Raw genomic sequence first — 26044 nt, forward strand, 5'->3', positions numbered from 1 at the left:
AGGGATTGGCTCGTTGGAATGTCAGACGATCCCCCTCGCTGCACAGATCAGGAACATATTGTGGCGACAAACGGAGCAGAGTACAGAACAAATATTGACTTACATATTTAAAGGATAGCTAATGCACCCGGATGTTTTGTTTGTTGGTGCAGTGAAATAGACACATGTTAGCTTCATGATCAACCTTGTGCTCATCTGGTGTTGCCAGAGAGGGCTTTAAGGGCGCACTCACACTGTCCTTCCGCACCGGGCCGAAACAGGTTTTTCGGGTAAAGCCTAGTGCGTTCGACCAGTGTGAGTGCAACCGCTCCGCACATAACTGCGGACAGCTGGCCGTCCACGGCCCGTCTGAGAGAGGTGGGCTTTTGTAGAGCACGTTTGCACATGTACGAGCACGAGCGTGTGCACGTGTATGAGCACGAGCACGACGCCTACGCCGGTTCTGATGTCATTTCCTGTGGGCCTGTTCGGCCATAGACAATAGAAGGACAGACCATGCGCGGACATTTAACAACAACAACAATGGCGGTGAAAGGTTCACGTTGGTGTGATGCGGAGGTGGAGTGTTTGCTGCAGATTTGGTCGATGAAAAGATTCAAAAACAGTCGACAAGACGCACAAAAACTCCGAGGTCTACGGAAAGTTCTGGAAACAAAGCCACGCATCGCCATGACGTCATCAATGCGTGTGACGTGTTATGGCGTGATGACGTATAGGCAGCAGGAAGCATTCTCCGAGGCCCAGGTAGTGTGAGTACAAACGGGCCTGGAGGGGGGGACAAGGACCCTAAAACCCGGGGCGCGGTGCGGATGGACAGTGTGAGTGCGCCCTAAAAGTGTATGATTTAGAGTTTCTGTGCTTAACTGGGAGAAGATGAGTCTTTAGTTTGATCTGCAAGCACGAACTACACCCAATACTATACAATATATATACAATATCTGTTAACTGGGCTTTGTTTGTCATTTTAAATGTAGTCTTTTATAGTCTTATTTATGAAGTGGTCTGAATAGACAGTATTTCCTTCAGTACCGCGCAGCTCGCCGGTGCTGTCATTGTTTCGGATTGGCCCATGACAGCCCCCACGTCACTGCCAGGGCCCCCCCGGGCCTCTCTGACCACATGGGAACAGAGTCTGAGGTGACTGACGAGCGCTCACATCGCCAGAGAAACAGGAGACCGAGTGGAAAACATGTTAGCATGTCGCTGAGAGCCGATGTATATGCTCTGGCCCGTCTGAGACCCAGAATTATTGGACTGCACTGGAGAGAGAGCGACTGGGCCAAGTTGGCTGGCAAAGCTCCGAGACTGGAAAACATTGAAGTTGAAATGTGTAAAATGTGTGTGCGTTGTCAGATGTTTGTTGTGCAGAACAAGCTAACATGGGAGTGCATCATATTCGCCAATACTGCGGATTTTCCCAGGAGACTGCTGTTTTTAAAATTGCCCTCTCCCAGTTTCCTCCCCGAGTCACAATTCTCCTGTATTCCTCTCTCTGACTTATGCATTACTTTCTTACTTATTTTTCTTTATTTTAATCAGCTCTGGTTCATTGTACAGCGGTGATGTGCTTTAATCTAAGGATGGTTTGATTCTCTAAAATGTGAACACAGGAGAAAGCAGAGCTGCTGCTTCGCTGCACGTCGGCGCAGCAGTGTCACTTTATTGATTATCTCAGAAGCTCGAAGTCCAGTTCTACTCCTACGGTCCAGTTTATAACTACAGTTTTTAGTTTTGATGCTTAAATGTCCCGTGAGATTCGCTGAAGTTGCTGCGTGCATGGAAATGCTTACTGAAAGCAGCAGTGGCGTGCACAGACTCTCTAAGGACCAGGGGCAAATAACGAATGCATGTGTAAAATGAAGGAAGAAATGAAAACATGGGCAAATTATTCTGTATTCTGTCCTGAGAATTAAAAGTCACATTTAAAGTCTCATCTCGTCTTCAGCCTCTTATCCGGGGTCGGGTCGCGGGGGCAGCAGCTTTAGCAGGGGACCCCAAACTTCCCTTTCCCGGGCCACATTAACCAGCTCTAACTTGCAGCTCAGGATCCCCCAGATCCACCCGACCCCGGATAAGAGGTTGAAGATGAGATGAGACCAACTTCATGCTTCATCCACACACTCTTCCCACAGCGTATAGAGCAAATTGGTATCCCCAGACGAGCCGTAACTTTGTCCGGTTCATTTTCTGCAACATTACTTGTGAAGCATAAAACATGGTGAAGTTAGCAAGCTAGCTAATTAGCCACCACCGGCTCTTTAGCTCCCCTGGGTCCTCCATGCCACAGCACCGCAAACTAAAGGAGCTCAGGGGGTCCTGTTCTGCATAAGTTCAATTGAAAGTAGTTTTTCATTTGGAAACATCGTCCTAAAACAATAAATTCTAATTAATTCATAAAATTGATTTATAACCTTGGCTGTTTGTGCACGTTAGAGTCAAGCAAAGGGCAGAAAACTCTCCTGACACTTCAAAGAGTTTCACTGCGGCCAACTGAGGTATTTTGACTTTCTACCTCCTGCTGTTGCTGAAGCTTGAAATGTATCCGCGCACAGGTTTATTACAGTCTGTGAGCTCAATCATCATTGTCCGTCAAACCTTTTTACAAAGTTTGAAATCTTTATGAAGGCTTGTTGCAAGACAGCGGGGGGAGGTGAAATATGTAATTTCATCTACTCTGTCAACAGGTGCCTCTGCAAACGCACGAGCCTGCCAATAACACGGGGAAGTATGCCTGAACTCTGGCTTTAGTCAAGTATTTGTCTCTTCAGAGGAACAATATATCCCTCGACAGACGGCTGTAACAAGAGGAACACCTTACAGAAGTACACCTGATACACTGCTGGGGATTGCTGCCCTCTTTTGCTCGCCGCAACCTGGATTGTAAATCATATTTAATATCACCAGACGTGAGGAATGCACAGTGTAGCGTACTAAGTGTGTAATTGCTGTAATAGAACGGTGGGGTTGACCTTAAACTGTCGCAACGGAGCACGCAACTAGGATGTGGAAAAAAGGACCATAAGCAGGAGGGCACTCACTATACATACATATAAAATATATATATGTTGAGTGCTGTTTGGGAAATATTAACACAAACTCTCTCTCTCTCTCCAGTCCTATCAAATACCTGCTGATTGCACTTTTCATTTGTAACAGGCTCCACTCTTACCTGCAATGAACCGTGATTGAGTCCCCAAATGGTTTGATCAAGACGGCAGAAGACACTTTAACCATCACTTCATACTTTTAGACATTGCATTAAAGGGGCGGGTACAAGCGGCCGAAATGTGTTTCCTCAGGAGGGGGGCTGGAGTCTCCCTTAGAGAGAGGGGGAGAAGTTCAGCATCCGTGAGGAACTCGGAGTAGAGCCGCTGCTCCTTTGCGTTGAAAGGAGCCAGTTGAGGTGGTTCAGGATCATCTGGTAAGGATGAACCCTGGGCGCCTCCCTAGGGAGGTGTTCCAGGCACGTCCAGCTGGGAGGAGGCCTCGGGGAAGACCCAGGACCAGGTGGAGAGATTATGGGCGCACTCACACTGTCCTTCCTTGTCCCCCCCTCCAGGCCCGTTTGTACTCACACTACCTGGGCCTCGGCGAATGCTTCTTGCTGCCTATACGTCATCACGCCGTGACACGTCACGCGCATTGATGACGTCATGCCGATGCGTGGCTTTGTTTACAAATCTTTTCATAGACCTCTGAGTTTTTGTGCGTCTTGTCGACTGTTTTTGAATCTTTTCATCGACCAAATCTGCAGTAAACACTCCACCTCCGCATCACACCAACGTGAACCTTTCACCGCCATTGTTGTTGTTGTTAAATGTCCGCGCATGGTCCCTCCTTCTATTTTCTATGTCCCCACAGGCGCACATATATGACATCAGAACCGCTGTAGGCCTCGTGCTCGTGCTCGTACACATGCGCACACTTGTGCTCGTACATGTGCAAACATGCTTTACAAAAGCCCACCTTTCTCAGACGGGCCGTGGACGGCCAGCTGGCCGTAGTTATGCGCGTAGCGGTTGCACTCACACTGGTCAAACGCACTAGGCTTAAGCAGAAAAACCTGTTTTGGCCCGGTGCGGAAGGACAGTGTGAGTTTACCCTATATCTCCACACTGGCCTGGGAACGCCTCAGGATCCCCCAGTTAGAGCTGGTTAATGTGGCCCGGGAAAGGGAAGTTTGGGGTCCCCTGCTAAAGCTGCCGCCCCCGCGACCCGACCCCGGATAAGAGGCTGAAGATGAGATGAGATGAGATTAAAAGGGCAAATATTCAGGAAGTGTACAGACCGATGTGAAGAGAACCCCCAAAACGAAGCTCATGTTGAAATTGTTTTGGTCCCAAAACAAGATGGAAATTACAGTACTTTACTCTGGCTCGTAAATCTGCCAGAGTAAATGTTGCATTGGACTCGACTTGTTTTTGAGGGCGTGTCGGCGTGGCTGCGATTGGGCTGAGGGGCCGGAGAGAGGCAGTTAAGTTGTTAATCTGAGCGTCAGGATCTGTCTGGCTTGGCGTCCCGAGCATGTCAGCAGTACAGTGGAAACGACGGCCAGCTTGAAAACACACGCTGAGCAGTATAGTGAGTCCCATTGTTTTTGCTTTAGCTCTTTAGCTCGACCTCGAATGCTGGCACAGAGTGCTGCAGACTAGAAACAGGGGTCCAACATCATATTGAAACACAGAAAGCTGCTTCAGTGCACACTGGAGATCACTGTATAAATACTTGATTTACTCTGAAATGTGAATTTGATAGAATATCAGCTATATCATCAGCTATAGCACGGCTGTACTAGCATGTTTTAAAGTGTCCTGAGATAACTGTGGTTATGATTTGGCACTGTAAATAAAACTGAATTGAATTGAATTGAAATAACCAAGGCACTCCAACAAAAACCTTTATTTTGTGAAAAAAGCATTGAGCTAAATTAGTGAACAGTAACGATTGTTGTGTCAGATTTCAACAATGTTTTCTTCTCTAGGATCTAAAACTGAACAGGAAGTGTAGAGGCCACAGCTTTGAATGACTTCAGCACATCTTCCCTCACAGGACATCACTAGTTTCTCAAACTGCTCTGATTTGATCTGCGTCAATTCTTCCTGCAGTCTCTTCCACAGTTCAGTAACTGTAGTGGGTTTCTTAGTCATTACTTTGTTGCCAAGGAGCCAATCCCAGCTGACATCAGGCGTGAGGCGGGGTCCACCCTGGACAGGACGCCAGTCTATCACAGGACACATAGAGACAAACAGAGACAGACAACCATTCACACCTACGGGTGATTTAGAGTCATCAATGAACCGAACACCTGCACGTCTTTGGGCTGTGGGAGGAAACCGGAGAACCCGGAGAAAACCCACGCAGACACGGGGACAACATGCAAAATCCACACAGAAGGGCCCAAACCTTCTCGCTATGAGGCGACAGTGCTAACCACTATCCCACCGTGTAGCCCCATGGAAGGTGTTGCTTCTTGTAATATGATCTTACATAGAGTAACTTCAGTCAATACTTTAATCTAAAACTATCTCTTCCTGCAGTTTCATGTAGGTTTTAGTAGCTTTATGTAGGAGTGGGATCCGAACCTGTCCAGTGTCAGGGGAGTCTGTGATGTGGCAGTTACACTGACAATGACATACCAAGGAGAATAAAGAGTATTTAGCACCCTGAGGTCACTCGTGGCCCTTCTTTTGGTCTAAAGTCACTTTTTATAGTGTTGTAAATCTTTGTTGACGTTTACATTTGCCCAATAATTTCTCTCTTATCTTACAAAGCTATTGTATTTTGCATGAATGTGGCATCCTGTAAGTTTCAGACTCTCGCTGACGTTCACAATAACAAGAGCAACAACAATGCTGCACCAGTGCTCTAAGCCGGGACTAAACAAGACCAGATGTGAACAGGGAACATGGTCTCTGTATTCCCCTGGGCGTTGGTTGCTCGTGGCATCACGCTTCCTCTCATTGGCCAGGACAAATTGATCTCAGACAGAGCTGTTTGAAAGCTATTGTAAAGTGCACTTCAAGGCAGTTCTTCTTTTCCCCTCTCCGTCTCTCTTTCTCTATGTAATAGCAACTAAGACAAGTGATTACTCTGAGTGGTTGTGACCCAGTTATTGTGCACTGGACTGCCTGATCCCTTTAGTCCTTCATGTGGATGCAAGTGTGCAGTCAAGTTAGGAAGTGGAAGGATGTAGAAGTAACCGAGTGAATGTAGCCCTAGCTTCCCTGCTGTGTCCGTCAAAGTCAATACAAATGTTGGAGAAAATGATAAACGCTGTCTGGGTGTTGAGGACGGGCGAAGAAGTTAAAGTTCCCAAAGTGAAATAGGGTAAATCATCTGTGGAGGTGTTCTCTATACATTTCACAGCAGTCTGCCACAGTATCGGTATGTCCCATTCACAAGTGGAAAGTTTGGCCTGGTGATTCCTCTAGTGCAAAAGGTCAAAGGGTCATCATAAACATAAGGATTAATCGTCCGAGGAGCACACATATTCATGGAAATCAACCCATTTAGCTTCAGATATCGTGTCATGGAGGAATCTCCGTCAAGGAGCAGAGTGTTGAGCAGAGTTTTGACCGTAAAGTGCTCCAGGAAATGTCAGGGCATCACCTTAATCAGTGGGATTCATGTTCCGGGGTAGACCTATGAAAAGCCGTCCACAACGCTGAGGTTAACTGGAGCAAACCTTGTGTTGGTTTCAGGAGATTTAATGAAGATAAACGCAGTAACGGGCCGCGCGTAGTGCCAGTGTGCTCTGGCGTCGTGCTGCCTGAATGATTCTCCATTATTCTCCATGTAAACGCGCAGGAGGCGTGCTCGTTCATGCCGAAGCGACATCGTCGTGGCATTCGAGTGCCTATTGTCAGGGCATAATGGCTTCAGCCCGAGTTACATACAGTAAAGTTTAACTTTTTGCAATAGCGCTCGATCGATCTGATTTGCTTTATTTGCTGGTAGAGCGATGCAGCATATGAACAGCCCCACATGCTGCTCTCTGAACCCACATCCACCCACCCCGGGCCCGCCCTCGCTGCCACCGGATATCCAAATATTTGCTGTTGATTAGTTCCCAATCTAGTTCCCAATGTCCAAAGCTTAAAAAATGGGATTCAGGACACGCCTGCACATCCTTAATGTTTGCATCACCATGTTTGTGTTACAGTTGTTTACAATATGAACCATTTATTCCCCCCTACCCTTAAAGAAAGCATCCATCCATCCATCCATCCATCCATCCATCCATCCATCCATCCATCCATCCATCCATCCATCCATCCATCCATCCATCCATCCATCCATCCATCCATCCATCCATCCATCCATCCATCCATCCATCCATCCATCCATCCATCCATCCATCCATCCATCCATCCATCTCTTTGTCACGTAAAATCAGATAAAATACAATTATAGTTAAATGTAATCCTGCCAGTTCCTTCAATGTATGCATTAAAACAGTAACAATGAGTACAGCAGTGGGCTCAAACCACAGCCCTGGGGTGCTCCGGTGTTAAGTGAGGGTCGGAGGATGCACCTCTTACACCCTCACCACCCTCCCAACCTGGGGTCTGCCTGTCAGGAAGTCAAAGATCCACATGCACAGTGAGGTGTTTAATCCCAGGTCCTTGAGCTTTGAGATGAGCCTGGAGGGAACTCTGGTGTTCAACACTGACCTGTAGTCAGTCAACAGTAATCTAGGTTCCCTTCTTTTCCAGATCTATACCGTAACATTTGTAAAGTGATTTTTAAAGTGACTCAGTTTGTCTTTGTGTCCACGCACAGGAGCAAGAGGACCCCAACAAGCTGGCCACCAGCTGGCCCGACTACTACATTGACCGCATCAACTCCATGGCTGCTGTAAGTAAAACACAATGTCCGAATGTCTATCGCCGTCTGTCCCCACTTCCAAACTTTAATTTCACTATAACAACATAACTCACTCAGTGACCATGTGACCAATCCTCCTAAGAGGTCACTGTTCACTCAGTTGTTCTTTCTCAGACTTCACTTTTTATCGTCTCCCTGCTGACTGTTTGTTATTTTCACATGACCACATTCTTTCGCTGTGACCCCGGCATTCTCTCTCACACACACACACACACACACACATAAACACACACTGTGCTGACAAACAGGTCATTTAGATACTCAGCAGCCCAGTCAGCGGGGACGACTGTCGAAGACACGCAGCAAAACCAGAATGACAACATACGTTATTTTGTCGTCAGTGAGGCCGCCAGTGAAAACAGCGTGAGCTCAGTATCGTTTTAAACCCGACTGCTGTTACGTGAGCTGTATTATTTGATTGTACGTTCGGCCACTGACCAGTTGGGGCCGGCGACCTCTGACCCTGAGTCCTCATGTTGACGACAAGTCGGCTCCCAAATGTTTGGAGAGGATAAAATGTGACATTTTAAGAGGCGCTCTCTAACGATGACATGTAAGCATGAAATTTAGAGACTAGCGGGTCATTGGTGGAGACAGTCTCCGGCCTCTCATGTCAGTAATGGACTTTACAGCATTCCACCAGCGTTTTTCTCTTCACCCAGCCAAGCAGACTTAAAACATTTACAAGTCTTTCCAGGCCACGGATCAGATACACGGTTCAACCGTAACTTACACGGACCTCCATAAACATAGGGCCAAACAGTAAGAGCATTAATATGTGTTTATTGCCGTGTTGTTTGTTTTTCTGGCAAACGCGTTTTCTAGCAACAATCCATGTTGAAGGTTGCTATTTTTACAGCTGTGTGTGTGTGTGTGTGTGTGTGTGTGTGTGTGTGTGTGTGTGTGTACCGGCTCCGCTCAGGGGACGAGAAAGAGCTCCTTATGAACGGTGCCGTACCTGAGCTCAGTGTTGAAGTCTGGAGAAACAATTTTAATGTCATTCTCTTAAAGGCTCAGACAACGCACGCACGCACGCACACACACACGCACACACACACACACACCCGCAAACACACTTGCACGGACACATTCAATATTTTAAATGTAGTCAAGACAAAGTGCACACAGAGACACGCACACACACACACACACACACACTTGCACGGGCACATTCAGTATTTTAAATGTAGTCAAGAGAAAGTGCACACACACACATACACACAAACACACACACATGCACACACAGACACACACGCACACGCACAGACACACGCACACACACACATGCACACGCACACACACTTGCACGGACACATTCAGTATTTTAAATGTAGTCAAGAGAAAGTGCACACACACACACACACGCACACACACAGACACACCACACACACACACACACACACACACACACACACACGCACACACACACACACACACACACTTGCACGGACACATTCAGTATTTTAAATGTAGTCAAGAGAAAGTGCTGATTTGTGAGTTGCCAAGAATGTAAGCTCCCGCGGGGCCGTAGCAGCGCCTCTGTGCTCTGAGGCGTCAGACACGCTGTCAGAGTTATGTTTCAGCTGTTTTTAACCATATCTCCTACAAAACAACCCGATTCTGTAAGTCATTTGTAAGTAGTCTGCAGGTTATGGCGTCTTGACGTTTTCATAAAACAAGTCTAGCATCGTGCCAGCGTGATGACATATTTGCATCCACTCGTTCCAGACATTTTCTACAAAGTGTCAGTGAAAATAACTGCAATAATATAAGAGGGGGAAAAACTTTGGAAACAAATGTATGCACAGTTTAAGTAAATGGTAAATGGACTTTACGGAGCGCCTTTCTAGGCACTCAAGGTGCTTTCACAGTGTTTGTCACATTCACCCGTTCACACAGACATTCACACTGACGGCAGTGGACATCTACAGACCATCTAATCTAACCATTCACACCACATTCACACACTCATGCGCAGCACAAGGAGCAATTCGGGGTTTAGTGTCTTGCCCAAGGACACTTCGACATGTGGACTGGGGGAGGTGGGGATCAAACCGCCAATCTCTCCAATGGAGGTCGACCCACCCTGCCTCTGAGCCACAGTCGCCCTCAGTCACCTTTCGTTTAAGCAAATAAAATTGTATTACATCAGTGGAAGAACTGTTTTTTCCTGCATTGAGAAGAGTAAAAGTTTAGGACTCTATAAGAGATTTAGACGAGACACTACGGGCAGATTCATAAAACACGGGATGTGATGTTGAGACTGTCCATTGTGCCAATAGATGGTGTGCAAAGATGGTTGCCGTGATGCTAAGAGTGGCGTGGGAGACATGTTCCTAAGGGTGGGGTTAGATGTAAAGTTTCGGGACAAATCCTCAGTAGTGTTCCTTTGAATCGACGGGTGTTTCGGCCTTTAAACACTCTACACCCTCATCTAAGGTGGCCAGCTACAGGGTGATCAAGCCTTAGCTTGTGTCCAATCATTAGGAGTAGCATAGCTGTAAAATGGCTAATATCCCAAAGGACTATGCAAGGCAGGGCGGTCCTCTTCCCTGAGCCAAGCCTACATCTGACCGCATACCTCATGGGCCCTCCTCAGGTTGGAGGGTTGGGATTCGGGTTCTCAGGTCAGGTTTTTATTCCTAAAAACATGGCTGATATAAAAAAAAACCCTCTCTAATGTCTGTTCTTGAATTGTGTGCAAGTTAGCTCATATTCATATTACTACAAGTTCAGAACAAGTTGAATACAAGAAAATTCACTTCATGCAAGTCATCACCTGGGGAAGTTTCATGGTATCTGTTTATTAAAGCTGCAGTCAAATATTGAATGTTTACAACTTTCACGCCCCTCCCTCTCTACCACCGAGCTCCTCCGCTCCCTCCCATTGAGTGCTCGTCAGTGCGCGTGCACCAGATTCCTGTGAACGCGCCCGTGTCTTCTCTCATCGCTAAACAGCATTGAGTACACGCTAGATGGAAGTAGGCTGGCTAACTTACTCATAGATAGCAACTGCTAACGTCATTTAGCATATGCTAGCTCGAGGAGAGTGCCTGTGATATTGTAACATGATCGAGCGTAGAGGGGGGATCTGTGGCGTGTGCACGAACTGTGCCTGAGAGTTAGCTCTGTGCTGATTGGACAGGATGATACGGGCGCTGTGGATTTTTGCAACACAAACAAAAGGCTCTAGGTGCACGTAGAGGCGTGTTTTTTCCACAACAGGATGATTTACGTTGTTCTATTGAAGCCTAGTGTCGGCTTCAGTGAATATGATCAAACTAATGTTGCCGACTGCACGTTTAAATGTTTTTCCGTCTCCCCCAGTCATCTCTCTCCGTAAATAACTTGGTGAGAAAGATATTTCTCCATTCCCCTTTTTGCACAAGCAGCCTTTTGTTCGTGCAGCACTTCAGCACAGTTATTCACCATAACTCGACCAATTTCCTCTCCTCTCTCAATCATTTCTTTCGCTCCCACTATCAATCTCCCATCATCTCGACAAGAGCACGTTTGACCATTTTAAGGTGCGCTGCTCCTCCATGACTTCACCTCTTTGCTCACCGGGAACAGTCCTTCCACACTATCTGAGTTATTGGATGAGCTCATTTTTTGCATCGCCGCCCTGAGCTAATACCGTTAAACCGGCGTCCTGATGTTCATTCATAAAACCATGTCAGAGCCCCGAGGTTGCTCGTTGGAGAGCGGTAACTCAGACGTCCTCGTGACTCTGAAAAGTCTCTGTAGTCTCTCTGCAGAGCTCCCGCTTGGACGGGACTCTGCAGATAAACAGGAGGAGATCCAACACAGAGGCAGGGACTCAACTACTGCAGTTTTACAGCTTCTCAACCACAACATTGGTTCTCAGATCAGCATGACAAACTGCTCTTAAGTATCACATTTAGTGTTGTTGCTGTAAACCAGGGGTGTCCAGTCCTGCTCCTAGAGGTCCACCGTCCTGCGTGTTTTAGGTTTCTCCCTACCCTAACACATCTGAATCTAACAGTAATCAAACTGTGACGAGCTTCAGCTGCTTGATAACGAGCAGAGCATTAGACTCAGGTGTGTTAGAGCAGAGAGAAACCTAAAACATGCAGGACAGTGGCCCTCCAGGACCAGAATCGCCCACCCCTGCTGTAAACATATTTGATTTTTTAAAAATCAGCATTAAAAAAATCATGTACAGTAGTGAAGCCTCTTTGACATGATGCCAGTTGGCCCACGCTCTCTCAGCTCTTTAAACTGTGTTTTATAAAGATGAAAGTGTTCTATCTTAAACTGAACGCTGCAGCTTTTATCCGTCCTTTAGTACAAATTAAGCTAGCAAAGCCGTGTACTGGGAAGTTATTGGGCGTACTCACACTGTCCTTCCGCACCGGGCCAAAACAGGTTTTTCGGCTAAAGCCTAGTGCATTTGACCATTGGGAGTGCAACCGCTCCGCGTATAACTGCCGCCAGCTGGCCGTGCGCTGCCCGTCTGAGAGAGGTGGGCTTTTGTAAAGCGCGTTTGCACATGTACGAGCGCGCGCACAAGCACGATGCCTATGGCGGTTCTGACGTCATTTATGTGCGCCTGTTCGGACAGAGAAAATAGAAGGAGGGACCATGCGCGGACATTTAACAACAACAACAATGGCGGTGAAAGGTTCACGTTGGTGTGATGCGGAGGTGGAGTGTTTACTGCAGATTTGGTCGATGAAAAGATTCAAAAACAGTCGACAAGACGCACAAAAACTCTGAGGTCTACGGAAAGATCTGGAAACAAAGCCATGCATCGCCATGACGTCATCAATGCGTGTGACGTGTTACGGCGTGATGACGTATAGGCAGCAAGAAGCATTCGCCGAGGCCCAGGTAGTATGAGTACAAACGGGCCTGGGGTGCGGGGGAAGAGGGAGAGGGGGCAAGTACCCTAAAGCCCGCGGAAAGACAATGTGAGTGCGCCCTTATTTCCTCTTTACAGCCTACATTGCTTCGCTGTGACGTTAGAAAGACAACGATTGCTAACAAACAAACTGGCACTCTTATTGAAATCTTACTGCGACCGTTTAACAAAGCTGTTAATTCGACGTGTTTCCGATCACATCATTCCACTCAGGGCGCCCTCCCACTGTGCCTCCGTACCGTGCCCCGTGCTTTAGGGTCCTTGTCCCCCCCTCGAGGCCCGTTTGTACTCACACTACCTGGGCCTCGGAGAATGCTTCTTGCTGCCTATACGTCATCACGCCGTAACACGTCACACGCATTGATGACGTCATGGCGATGCGTGGCTTTGTTTCCAGATCTTTCCGTAGACCTCTGAGTTTTTGTGCGTCTTGTCGACTGTTTTTGAATCTTTTCATCGACCAAATCTGCAGTAAACACTCCACCTCCGCATCACACCAACGTGAACCTTTCACTGCCATTGTTTGAAATGTCCGCGCATGGTCCCTCCTTCTTTTTTCTATGTCCCAACAGGCGCACATAAATGACGTGAGAGCCGCCGTAGGCGTCGTGCTCGTACATGTACAAACGCGCTCTACATAAGCCCACCTCTCTCAAACGGGCTGTGGACGGCCAGCTGGCTGCAGCTAGACGTGGAGCAGTTGCACTCACACTGGTCAAACGCACTAGGCTTTACACGCAAAACCTGTTTTGGCCCGGTGTGGAAGGACAGTGTGAGTGCACCCTCAATTTCAGTTTCCAGCCACATGAGGCACAAAAGGATAATAAATGGATCTCAGCTCGCATTTTCTTAGCTTAATTCGATTTTGCACGACTATTTAAGTTAAAATAATGTTGTTTGCCTTCGATTGTATCGAACAAATACTTTTTACTTGGCGCGCCGGTGACCCACATGGTCCTAATTAAGGTGGTGATGAGCTGCACAAATCACTCACTCAGTTAACGATGTACTGACGACCGGCCTGAAGGCCTAGTCCTGGCTCTGGGGGGCACTTCCCATAACAAGGATTTAGGGAAGTACCTTCTGCTGGTTTACCCACTGACTATAATAGTATCCGTATGTGCCTGTTGGCCACGAGTTCGACTGAGCTTACAAATAGCAGATGTAGGAAGGAGCCATTTGGCGAGACTCATTGACACGGTGAACTGGCTCGCAGCACGACCAAATCACCCCCCCACCCCCCCACCCCCCAACACTTGTTGTGTCCAACTTTTCCATTGACTATGGACATATTCGTTTAGAGAAACAGGAGCTAGAGCCTCTGCTTCTTGGCACAGCGTCCATGAAGCATCTGGACTTGAGGCTAAGTCGACCTGATGGATGTTTTGACTGCGCTGTTTCAAGATTAAACACTCTCACACACTGGAGAGAGCGGAGTTGTTGTTAGGTAGTCAAACACGGAGTCCAGCTTCGGGGTAACCGTGTGTGCTGTTGCTCCAAAAACATCCTGTCTTGCTTTGGAATATTTTCCCCCTGTTTCCCTGTTTTAAGGACCGGACTACAGGGTCCCGTTTAAGCAAATATGTCTTTCAGGCAAATGCACGGGCAGTCAGTGTGACTAGTTTACTCCGCTGCTGAAACGCACACTGTCTGAACCCTCACACTTGGCAGCGAGCTGCCTTGGAAAAAGCCCGGAGAGGCTGAACAGAAGCCCTGTGGCCCTGACTAATGGGAGCACAGCAGCTCTTTGATGCTGCTGCCTGGAGCCTTACAGTGATGCAGAAATGAATTAACACTACCACCCGTTTAAGTGTTTCTTTTATGATTTGTTGTTAGCTTGATTGGAGCCAATAGCATGCCTGGCTTATTTTGGCATGTTGTAGAGCTTCAAACAGGGAAATGACATTGAAAGGTGAGACGGGAGAGGTGGGGGGGTACTAATGAGCCTCTGATTATTGGTAATGCTAGGACTAATTGAAGCAAACACGTGTCCCGTTGCTGTTATATGGCTGCCAAATTGAGATTAACATCCTGGTGTTGACCAAGCAGCTACCTGAGAACATGGCAGTGCCAAAAACTGCAGGTCCTCGAATGGCCACACGAGGCCGGCTCCAAAAGCGAGTCAATCCCCATAGACCTCAATGTTAAACTGCAGAAATATAGTTTAAATACACTGTTTTGGTCTCTATAGCTAATCTCACTAGTCATGACATCTGTATGGGGGGTCAGTTTTGTTCCATAACTCACAGGTTTAAATTATATTAAGGTTTAAAGTTAAGTGCATAATTAAATAAGTGCATAATTAAAGGCGTGCCACTGTCGGTGGCGTCAGGCGCTGCTCAGGAGTCCCCCACATTGAGCTTCACAGACAGTGTTTGGTATTGACCCTGTAGAACCTACAGAAGTACTCGCTGCTTTAAAGACAAAATTCAGCGTTATTGATCAGCTGTGTTTCCGCTAAATTCCCTTTTCATTGCATTTCTCTCCGTTCCTGCAGATGCAGACCCTGTTTGCCTTCGACGAGGAGGAAATGGAAATGAGGAACAAGGTGGTGGAAGATCTGAAGACAGCGCTTCGGACTCAGCCAATGAGGTAAGTGCGTCTTTCCGTCTAATCAAACCGCAACCGTTTCGTCTGCTGCAGGCAGTACGCAGCCCTGCACTGCTCACATCTCCTTCCAGTCATGTGTTCCTGCTGTAGGGCTTGTTGAGGTAATACCCCACATATTAAATCCAGTTGTTAATGTCATGCTACGGAGAAGAACTTTCCAGAAAGTCTGTCTCTTGTCACAGTAAAAAAACAAATCAAACAGGGGCTTTTTTAATAACGTTGTATTGAAATATGTCCTATTAATACTATTTAAAGATTGACCCTCCTGATATGGTCATCAGCAGCTCTTAGGCCTCACTCATCACCACAAAGAAACATTCAAGGCTATCGGGCAGACCACTCATACAAACCGCCTCCCGCTCCCTCCCCGTCAGCAGCTCCTTCAAAGCCGTCCATCAGCCCGTGCCAGTTTAGTGACGCAGCGGTCTGGACCTGAGCTGGGGTGTTGAATTCTCTCAGGGGAAGCTATGAAGTGACAGACCGAATGTGCAGAGTGACAGAAACCCAGGGCAGCCTGAGTGTCTGGGTCATGTCTGGGTTGTGCATGTGTGCATGTGTGTTTGTAGGCCAAGTGTGTGTGTGTGTGTGTGTGTGTGTCATTGTTGTGTTGGTTTCCGTGCAGGAATAGGTATCCAAACCACTAGGAACCAAGCTAGTAAGCAGCTGCTGGAGTCCAGGAAGTAGTTCTGCCAAAGTAAAAGCCATTTGACATGTTGCTGCTGCTGATCCCTCACGTTGCTTCGACTTGCATCCGAGTGTTTTCACGATCATTTGTGATAAATGAACTCCAATAGTTAGTCTTACAATACGTTTGCTGTATTGTATTCTAACTGATGTTGCAGCACCGGCCAAGTGTAAGTGTTATTAACGTGTATGCAGGTCCAGATGTGGGTGTGGACGAGCCCCCACCGATTGGCTGTAGCTTTATTTAGGATTTTCAACACAATGCACAATAATTCATCACAATAAGATGAATCCCAACAAATCAACAACATGTGGGACAGTTTGTGTTCGATGTTTGGATCATTTAAAAAAACAGTGAATGTATGCACCCTCGTTTACTTAAATCCTCACCAAACACTTGATAAGAATGCTCCTAAGGTTACTGGATAATGACGTCATTCTCAAACTTTTTTGAAATTGGGAAAGGTGAGGAGAGAGTGAGGGGACTGACATGCATCAAAGGTCCCCAGATGACACCCCAGTGCACTAAATGTTCTGCACAAAGGAAGGATTTAAGTTCTAGTTTAAAAAGATGACCCTGTCCTTTAAGACTGCGGTCATCACCGCAGCGGGGACGGTGTTGCAGTCGCTCTACCGCACCGTTGTGACTAAAAGAGAGCTGAGGAAGGCAAAGCTCTGGATCTACCGGTCAATCTTGGTTCCTACCCTCACCTGTGGTCATGAAAGCTGGGTCATGACAGAAAAGAACGAGGGTACAAGCGTGTGAAATGTGTTTTCTCAGGAGGGGGGCTGGAGTCTCCCTTAGAGAGAGGGGGAGAAGTTCAGCATCCGTGAGGAACTCGGAGTAGAGCCGCTGCTCCTTTGCGTTGAAAGGAGCCAGTTGAGGTGGTTCAGGATCATCTGGTAAGGATGAACCCTGGGCGCCTCCCTAGGGAGGTGTTCCAGGCACGTCCAGCTGGGAGGAGGCCTCGGGGAAGACCCAGGACCAGGTGGAGAGATTAGATCTCCACACTGGCCTGGGAACGCCTCAGGATCCCCCAGTTAGAGCTGGTTAATGTGGCCCGGGAAAGGGAAGTTTGGGGTCCCCTGCTAAAGCTGCCGCCCCTGAGACCCGACCCCGGATAAGAGGCTGAAGATGAGATGAGATGAGACCCTGTCCTTTAAGCTGATTTAAAAATACCAGTTGGTACCAGGAACTCCCTTGAGTTGTATTTAAATGAGGGAGAAACTCATTAAATCAGATTTATCACAGGACATTAAAACATGGTCTGAAGCTGCTCTCTCACTCCAGATGGGGACTGCACACGTAGCACATGCGCCCCGTTTAACTCAACTATGAAAAGATATACGATTTTAGACATTTATGGTCAGGAAGGGAAATCATAATTAGTGGAATCCTATCATGTAGTTTATGCAATTACCATTACAGTAGAGAATATGCACGCACACAATCAACATGTGTGTGTGAAATCTGACGAAAACTTACGCACAACCATTTGTATCGTATAGGAAATGTGAACATATTTAATTTCTGCTGCAGAAAAAACTCAACTCTTTATAAATAAATACATCTAAGACGTAGGAACGGTGGAGGGGAATAAAATGGTGCGCATTATATTATTAAAGCAACAGAACGTGGGACAATAAAGAAAGAATATCACAACACACTGCCACAATAGGCAAGGCAACATTATTTGTACAGCACTTTTCATACACAAGGCAGACTCAAAGTGCTTCACAGCAACATGTCATGAGTTAAAATGCATTAGAGAAAGACAAAGAGGATAAAAACACATACAATAATAAAAACAGTGCGGACGTTAAAAGTGCAAAGATTTAGCAGAAAGCTGAGGTGAACATAAAAGTGTTCAGGCTAGTTGTAAAAGTGGTCAGAGTGGGTGAAAGTCTCACATCCACAGGAAGTTGATTCCAGCTGTTTGTTGCATAATGACTGAAAGATGCTTTCCCTTGATTTGAGTTTACTCTGCGAACCACGAACAGGTTAATAGTCCTTTATCGGGACCTCAGGAGAGGAGCAGTGAACCCTTTTTATTCAAGAGCAACTTGTTGCATCATGTTTAGTTTGGACAGTTCAAACTGTGAAGATGGTACATGATCAGCATGTGAACAGGGAGAATAACTACCCTAGCACCTTCTTCAGGTATGAATATTGAAGAATAATATTATATCTCATCTCATCTTCAGCCTCTTATCCGGGGTCGGGTCGTGGGGGCAGCAGCTTTAGCAGGGGACCCCAAACTTCCCTTTCCCGGGCCACATTAACCAGCTCTAACTGGGGGATCCTGAGGCGTTCCCAGGCCAGTGTGGAGATCTAATCTCTCCACCTGGTCCTGGGTCTTCCCCGAGGCCTCCTCCCAGCTGGACGTGCCTGGAACACCTCCCTAGGGAGGCGCCCAGGGTTCATCCTTACTGCGTTTCCTCAGGAGGGGGTCCTGACATATAATATTTGCCTTTTATACTATTTTGATAGTTTGCAGGTGTTTGTCCCTCTTGTTTCGCCCTTCCTGCGTCCTCATCTGTTTGTATTATATATAAGTGTAAATAATTGTTCTGTGATGACTCTTCAGTCGTGCACCTGCAGCCACGCTGTTCAGAGTGACTTATTGCTCATTAGCACACAGATGTTTTTTTATGTACTGTAGCAGCGGCGGTGTGGGTAGCAGGTGTGCTCCACAGAATATGAGCATTAAGGGAGAGCCTGGGCAGCGTGTTAATGTCCCTCCGAGTCTCCCATTTGGTGACAAATGGGTGCCTAAGGCATAAAGATTGCTTTCTGTTTGATAGCTTAGACGTCTGGGGGAACTGTGTGGTTTAATGTGTCCATCAGCTTCACCTTAACCTCCTTTATTCGTACATCTGTGTCCCTGTGTGTGTGTGTGTGTGTGTGTGTGTTTATGCTGCATGTCTTTATGGCAGCATTTTGTGAGACTGTCCGTTGTTGTCTGTCCAGTCAGCTTTGATTCACTCCTGCCTTTGGATGACTGCCTGAAAGGCCCTCCCTCCCTCCCTCCCTCTGGCGTTTGGGGGTCTGTTTGTGAAGAGGTGCCCTTGTGCCTTCAGGCCGCTCTGCAGGGCGACAGGACACAAACACATGGTGGGCGTGCAGGGTGCCAGGCAGAGCGTTTCAAAAGCAGCACATTGTCAGCAAGCCACCCGCTGTTGTCACTTTCACTCGCAGGCTGATTACACAGCACTGAAACGACAAGGTGACATGTGTGGGTCAAATGTTCTGCTGGAGGTTAATGTGCGTGCAATGTGATATCAACACCAGGGAATCTGATATTTAAAGGTGTCAGATTATCTTTTATCATCAGTAGAAGCCTTTAATTTCAATTTAATTCAGTTAGTTTAAGAAGGGGACAGTGCAAATTAATAAAACACATGATCACACATGGGTTAAATATGCCAGAATAAGCCAAAAGGCTAATTTTCATCTGTAGTCCCCGGGCATTGATATACTACAACATAAGCAGGACAGAACAAACTGAACAGGTAGAGTAGTAAGGTAAAAGAACCAGTGAAAAAAAGAAAAACAAAGTATATTGAGCCCTTTTAGCCAATAGATCAAATTCACAACAAAAGATTTTAGTGCTGACATGCATATGTGTTGATCATCCATTGTCTTAACTACTGTGTAAAGATGTGTATGTGTTTAGCCCTCTGATGTGTTTTGGGATTGACTTCTGACGGACCAGGCCGACCGACGAAAGTACTTTTCGCAACAGAATATCACAATCCCCCCCAGATGAGCCCTTTGTGTCACGATCAGCACCTGTTCTTCTGCTGATGTAAGCAGCGAGTGGTGGTGGAGCTAGGTTGTGAGTGACCTTAGCAAGAAAGATCTGGAAACAAAGCCACGCATCGCCATGACGTCATCAATGCGTGTGACGTGTTACGGCGTGATGACGTATAGGCAGCAAGAAGCATTCGCTGAGGCCCAGGTAGTGTGAGTACAAACTGGCCTGGAGGGGGGGGACAAGGACCCTAAAGCACGGGGCACGGGACGGACGCACAGTGGGAGTGCGCCCTTAATTTCAATATACTGTACATTTGATTCATCAGAAACAGCCATAAAACAAACAGAGAGGCTTTGAAATTGGCTGAATTTCTCTCCTAATTTCCGAATTTCCAGCTTACGGTTTCTCGTTTTCTCTGCGAGCAGTTATTGCTTTGTTTACCAGCTGTCGAACGGAGCTTGAACCGTCGTGCTTTGGGTGTGTGTTCACTCACATACGGCTGAATCTCAACCCGAGTGGGCACGTGAGGGCCAGCATGCAGACACAAACAGCTACAGCCATGTAGTCAAGTCAAGTCTGCAGTGTACAGTCCAGTGTAGCTTCCAGATGAATAAATGAAACGTGTGCACTCACTTGTGGTATTTAAATGACTTGTTCAAGTGCACGTACACACATTAGGCACCGTTGACCCGTTAAGTCATCTGCACTGAGGTTCACTTCCGTGCTGAGGAGCGTTTACATTCTTCCATCATAAGACACGACGGTCATTTCCGTTATGAAATAGCTGCAGGACAACAGGAAATGAAGCTTTCCTGGAGGTCACTGAGGCCGTGCTGGCCCACAATGCACCGCGGCCCCTCGCTCGTGTCAGCGGAGCATCGCAACGCTTCCCGAGACAGTTCCCAGGACATTGTTTCTCCAGATCTCTTCCAGCAAGAATATTGACTCGAGTCGACTGCAGCGGTTTCCTCCTGTGTCAATAGCCCTTTGGAGCGTTCGCTACCACCACACGCAAATATTATCCCTCAAAACATTTTGAGTTACGCTCAAAAGAGGGTGAACTCTATATCTGTTTTCACATATTACCAAATACGTTAGTGGGGGAGCGGAGGATCGCACCTTTAAAGAGTCTTGGATGGAGAACTGTTTTTGCTTCTCTCGGAGAGCCGACGTTTCATCCCTTGGTTCTTAGCTTTTAAGAGGGGAATGGAGAGAAATGATGCAGACGGGTTTAAAGTGACTGAGCCTGCTCGGGAGGGAGGTTTGTGTTGGAACGGCAATAAACGGAGGAGAGAGGGAGAAAGGTGGTGTAAGAAAAGGGAGTTATATTCCCTCACTCACAGCCTTTTGAAACATGAAGTCAGTGATTAGTTACAATACTTAAAATAAAGAAAAAGTCACCAAACACGTACACAAAAAACAACTTCTTGGCATGTAACAGGAGTAAACGTAATCTGTTATTTTAAAGAGTTTGATGAATGTCCGTGTGTGTTTGTGTCTCACCGGTGCAGTTGCTGAAACGTGGCTCGCTTCACTCTCAGCGCGCTCCTCATGTGAATAAACATGCAGACAAGCACTTCGTGAGTAAACGCCGGGCGATCTAAGCTTAGTAACCATGGAAGCAGCGTCTGTGCACTACTGTATCTGTGCCGATAAAAGCGACGAAAGCTAATTTGGGGTTGTGTCTAGATGGTAACCCTAGATTTGCAAAAACTCCCAAAAACTCTTGCGAAGTTGCGCTGGTAACCCGTATTAACCTTAACGTCTGACCTTAATTATTCAAGGTCAATGCCTGAACTGTAATAGCGGCGCAAAATCATCCCACGGTCTATTCCTGCAAATACACTCATCCAATAAGCCATTGGTTACAACTACTAACAGAGAAATCCTGGAGAGTCGCTAACAGCCGGACGTGGCTAACACTGATTAGCTCGGGGCAGCACGGGGAAGGCATTCAAAGGTCTTTTTTAACCACTAATACTGCTGAAAATAACAGCAAACCTCTGCAGCAGCATGATGAGTATCCCTGCACATACGTAAAACAAAGCACCAATGGGCTCCTTCCTTTGGGGTGCATTTGGTAATCGACTTGAATGGACTTTACTATGAGAGGAGCTGGTACAGGGGCCAGTAGGTAAGTCTTTAAAACACTCTTTTAAGAAACTCTGGCTTCACTAACTACGCTGTTGCTGCTTTGTTTTGTGTGTAGGGACTCTTCTCATGCTGCTGCAGAGGTTTGATGTTATTTTCAGCAGCATTAGTGGTTAAAAAAGACCTTTGAATGCCTTCACCGTGCTGCCCCGAGCTAATCACTGTTAGCCACTTCCGGGTGTTAGCGACTCTACCGGATTTCTCCGTTAACAGTTGTTACATGAAAAAGAAAACGTCTCGACGGCTTATTTGATGTATGTAAGTGCCGAAAAAGGACCATGGATCACTTCAACATCTAACTTTAACCATTCAAGCCCCTACTGCCTATGTCCTGATAATGGTTTACACAACCGTTCTATATTTCAGGGAACTTTAACGTGCATTGCGTTGATTTGCACTGCATCCACGTAGGACAAAAACCTTAAAAGACATTCAACCCTGGCAGCGGGAGAGCCCATGCATGAGACAACACAACCAGGACAGTTTGTCCCGCTTGTCTCTCCGCCTGTCAGGTTGCCCGTGCCTCCTTAACTGCCCAAACGCGTCTTATTCAACATGAATTACTGGGCACGTCAGTCGCTCCGTCTGAAAGGACCTTTTCACAAAGACTCGCACACAGACTTCTCCCTGCAGATTCAACTATAAACCAAGTCTATAGGAGCCATTCCCTCCCTGCCATGATATACTATACACATCACACACGTACACCTTGGCTGGCGGTTTTATTGTGATCCATGTGTGTGCGTGTGTGTGTGTGTGTGTGTGTGTGGACCTTACATCAAGTCAGATTTATTTGAGTGAGCGCCGTGGTGATATCGTATGACTTGTCCTCCAAGTGCTGCAGACACCTCAGTCAAATAGTTTAAAGGCAGCACCTCCGAAGAACCTCCTGGGCTCTCGTCCAGACTCTGTCCAGGCCCTTTTTTATACACGGTAGAAGAACAACACATAAGTGCATGTGTGTGTGTCTCCATGCCCGGGGGTGAGCGAGTGGGTGTTTGAAAGAGATGTTAAGTGTGTGCGAATGTGAAGCGGAGGAGAGGCGCGGAGCACAGGATCGCCGGAGAGTGTAGCGTTTAGATAAGTTCGTGCAGTCGGGCTGCGAGGCAAGAATGAGCTCCTGAGTGAGCGTCTGCCACGCGGGGGTCGTCCACAGTTCAAAGAGGCAGAGGGGTTTTTTGCCTGCGCGGCTCCGGCCTCAAAAGGTTTCAATTGTTTGGAATAAATTTGTGAATTTAAATGTGAGCATCTGGGTCGGTTTTCTGCACTGCCCTGTCGTCTTGCCTCTGGTCGAGGGTTTTTCCGCTTTTTTAGGTAAATGAAAACGACATGACACTAAATGCTTTTTTAAAGACTGCGAACTATGTGCCCTGTGATAGACTGGCGTCCAGGGTGTAGAATAACTACCCTAGCACCTTCTTCAGGTATGATGGTTAGCACTGTCGCCTCACAGCGAGAGGGTTCCTGGTTTGAATCCCGTCTCGGGCCCTTCTGTGTGGAGTTTGCGTGTTCTCCCCTTGTCTGCGTGGGTTTTCTCCGGGTTCTCCGGTTTCCTCCCACAGTCCAAAGACGTGCAGGTGTTCGGTTCATTGATGACTCTAAATCACCCGTAGGTGTGAATGGTTGTCCGTCTCTGTTCGTCTCTATGTGTCCTGTGATAGACTGGCGTCCTGTCCAGGGTGGACCCCGCCTCACGCCCCATGTCAGCTGGGATCGACTCCAGCCTCCCCCGCGACCCCGACAGGGACAAGAGGTTGAAGATGAATGAATGAATGAATAACTATAACGTTGACAATTATCATGTATCTCAGGGTTTGATTTCAACTCCATCTGCAGCTTACCTGACGTTACCTTTGACCATCCTTGACCTCGACTCAACACACGCAGTCACTTTTGTTTAGTCTCGTCCCCGTTATGTTCCTGGGTTCTTTCTTTTGTCTGTCTGAAGAACTTAGTGTGTGTGTGTGTGTGTGTGTGTGTGTGCGTGTGTTTGGCTCAGCCTCCGTGTTGTTCAGCTCCGTCTGAGCTCATATTCTATGCAGCAGTCGTCGAGCTCTCTCCGTCTTGAATGCGACCTCAGCGGCTTTTCAAGTATGCGGCGGTTGTTCCAAAGTCTTTGAGAAAGAAAAAAAAAAGGGGGGTTTAACGACTGCACGCCACTCGACTGAGCGTGAATGTCAGCGGCTCCAGAGTCGGAGGAGACGGGATCCGTTGATTCGAGTGGAGAGAAAATGAAAGATGGGGGAGCAGCAGAGAGAACAGTCGGATGTCGGCTTACTAGAAGTGCAGTGGATTAGTCACCGTTGAATACTCTCTGTGGTTTGTGTGAAAGTTTGTGCACGTATGCGTCTATCCTCCTACTTCCACTCTTTGAGCGCACGCATCTGGTTCTGGCTCGTGCGTGCGTGCGCTCTCGTACGCGTGTGTGCGCGTTTCTGGCGAGGTGTCAGCGAAGCAACAGAGCGAAGCATCAGAGCGAAGCGGGCGGCGAGCGAAGCCCTTGAATCCCGTCCACGCTTTTGAACCCGCGCTCCAACAACAACATCTCTCGCCCTCTGCTTTCCATACATTAATCAAAAGGATGTTCAGCTTAATTTCTCATCCAGTATGAAGCCTCTCTCTCTTTTGAGGTGGCCCCAAAACACACACACACACACACACACACACACACACACACACACACACACACGCAGACGCATGGTTATTGCTGCCGTCTCGCATGGCCAAAGACTTGTCACTGATATAAGACGTGTAACTTTAACCGTTGGATCAGTTCCGCCGTGCTCCGGCTCTAATGTCTGCGTTGCGTCTGACTCCGGTCATGTCTAATGTATCGGACTCCTTTACGCCACCTCTGTGTCGAGCGGAGGCCGAGACTGCAGTGCCTGCGCTCCAACAAGAAGCACATTGTCTGTCGAAAGGTTGTGTGTGTGTGTGTGTGTGTGTGTGTGTGTTCTCTGTGATTCCAGTGCATTGTTGATGACATGTGTCTGTATGCTCACACGCACGTCGTATGACTGCTGGAAATCCGAGGGTCGTGTGTCTTTGAGTGATTCTCTGGTCATGCCAGGTAGAGTCTGTGCGTGTGTGTGTGTGTGTGTGTGAGTGCTTATGCATGCAGCCTGGGACTGATTGTGTGTATAGGATAATAACTGGATGATTTACATTTTTCCGTGCCTCCTCGAGGAGCCAAGACGGCCGTGGGAGGAGATGGAACTTCTGACATCAAAACGTTGCATCTGTTACGACGAGCGGCCGTAAATCTCGTCTCTCTCGTCTCTTTTTCCCTCGCTGTCCTTTTCACTTTCGGACTCCATCCCTCTTTTCTCATCCTCTGCTCACCCCCGTCTCCCTCTGCCTGTTTAGCTTTTTTATACAAGCCCTCATTTGTTTGCAATAATTTATGAGGCCTATCAGGAATCTTCTGGAGTGGGAAGGGCATTTACAACACAGCCCACAGTGTGCTCGCTAGATGTGACGCCCCTCCATGTTTACGTGTCCTGTCATTCAATAGGTCCGCTCCTCTCACAGAGAGGTTAATGACTTGCTGCTTTCTAATTGGTTCAGCTCATGAAGGTTATCAGTAGGAGGCTGGATGAACTCGGGCTGTGACACTGTGACGTTTCACTGACAAATACCCTGTTCTTGTTTGGTAGAGTTTGGAAGATGCACTACACCTATTTTATTAGATTTTTTCTGCGTCCTTTGGGGATTTCTGGCTCAGAGGAGCTTTGAGAATATGATGTTGTCAGGGTTATCTTTTCTGCGCTACGTGTTTATTAAAGAAAGCCTAAGCCTACAAACTGAAGGCGTGAAAGTTTTAAAGACGTGGAAGTTTCCTTATGCACTGCCAGGGAGGGGCTAACGACAGATAATGTTGGTTGGATTTTGGGGAATGTGGATTTTGGGGAATGTGGCACGCAGTGTTTTTGGATCTTGACCTGTACTGGGGACTAACAGTTAGGTTAAAAACTTAAACTCTGAGCAAGGATGCCCCCTGGGCGCCTCCCTAGGGAGGTGTTCCAGGCACGTCCAGCTGGGAGGAGGCCTCGGGGAAGACCCGGGACCA

The 26044-nt window shown here is 47.3% G+C and overlaps 1 protein-coding gene across 3 annotated transcripts in view; it reads left to right on the forward strand.

Moving 5' to 3' along the window:
• Positions 1-26044, forward strand: part of daam2 (dishevelled associated activator of morphogenesis 2) — a 123991-nt gene that overhangs the window by 62925 nt on the left and 35022 nt on the right. For all 3 annotated transcript variants that reach the window (XM_083924182.1, XM_083924181.1, XM_083924183.1), the window contains exons 4-5: positions 7783-7857; positions 15270-15364. In XM_083924182.1, coding sequence (XP_083780308.1) covers positions 7783-7857; positions 15270-15364 — 170 coding nt within the window. The remainder of the gene's footprint in view (positions 1-7782; positions 7858-15269; positions 15365-26044) is intronic.

This window comes from Echiichthys vipera (assembly GCF_963691815.1).
Source record: "Echiichthys vipera genome assembly, chromosome: 12".
In the NCBI taxonomy this organism is placed as follows: Eukaryota; Metazoa; Chordata; class Actinopteri; order Perciformes; family Trachinidae; genus Echiichthys; species Echiichthys vipera.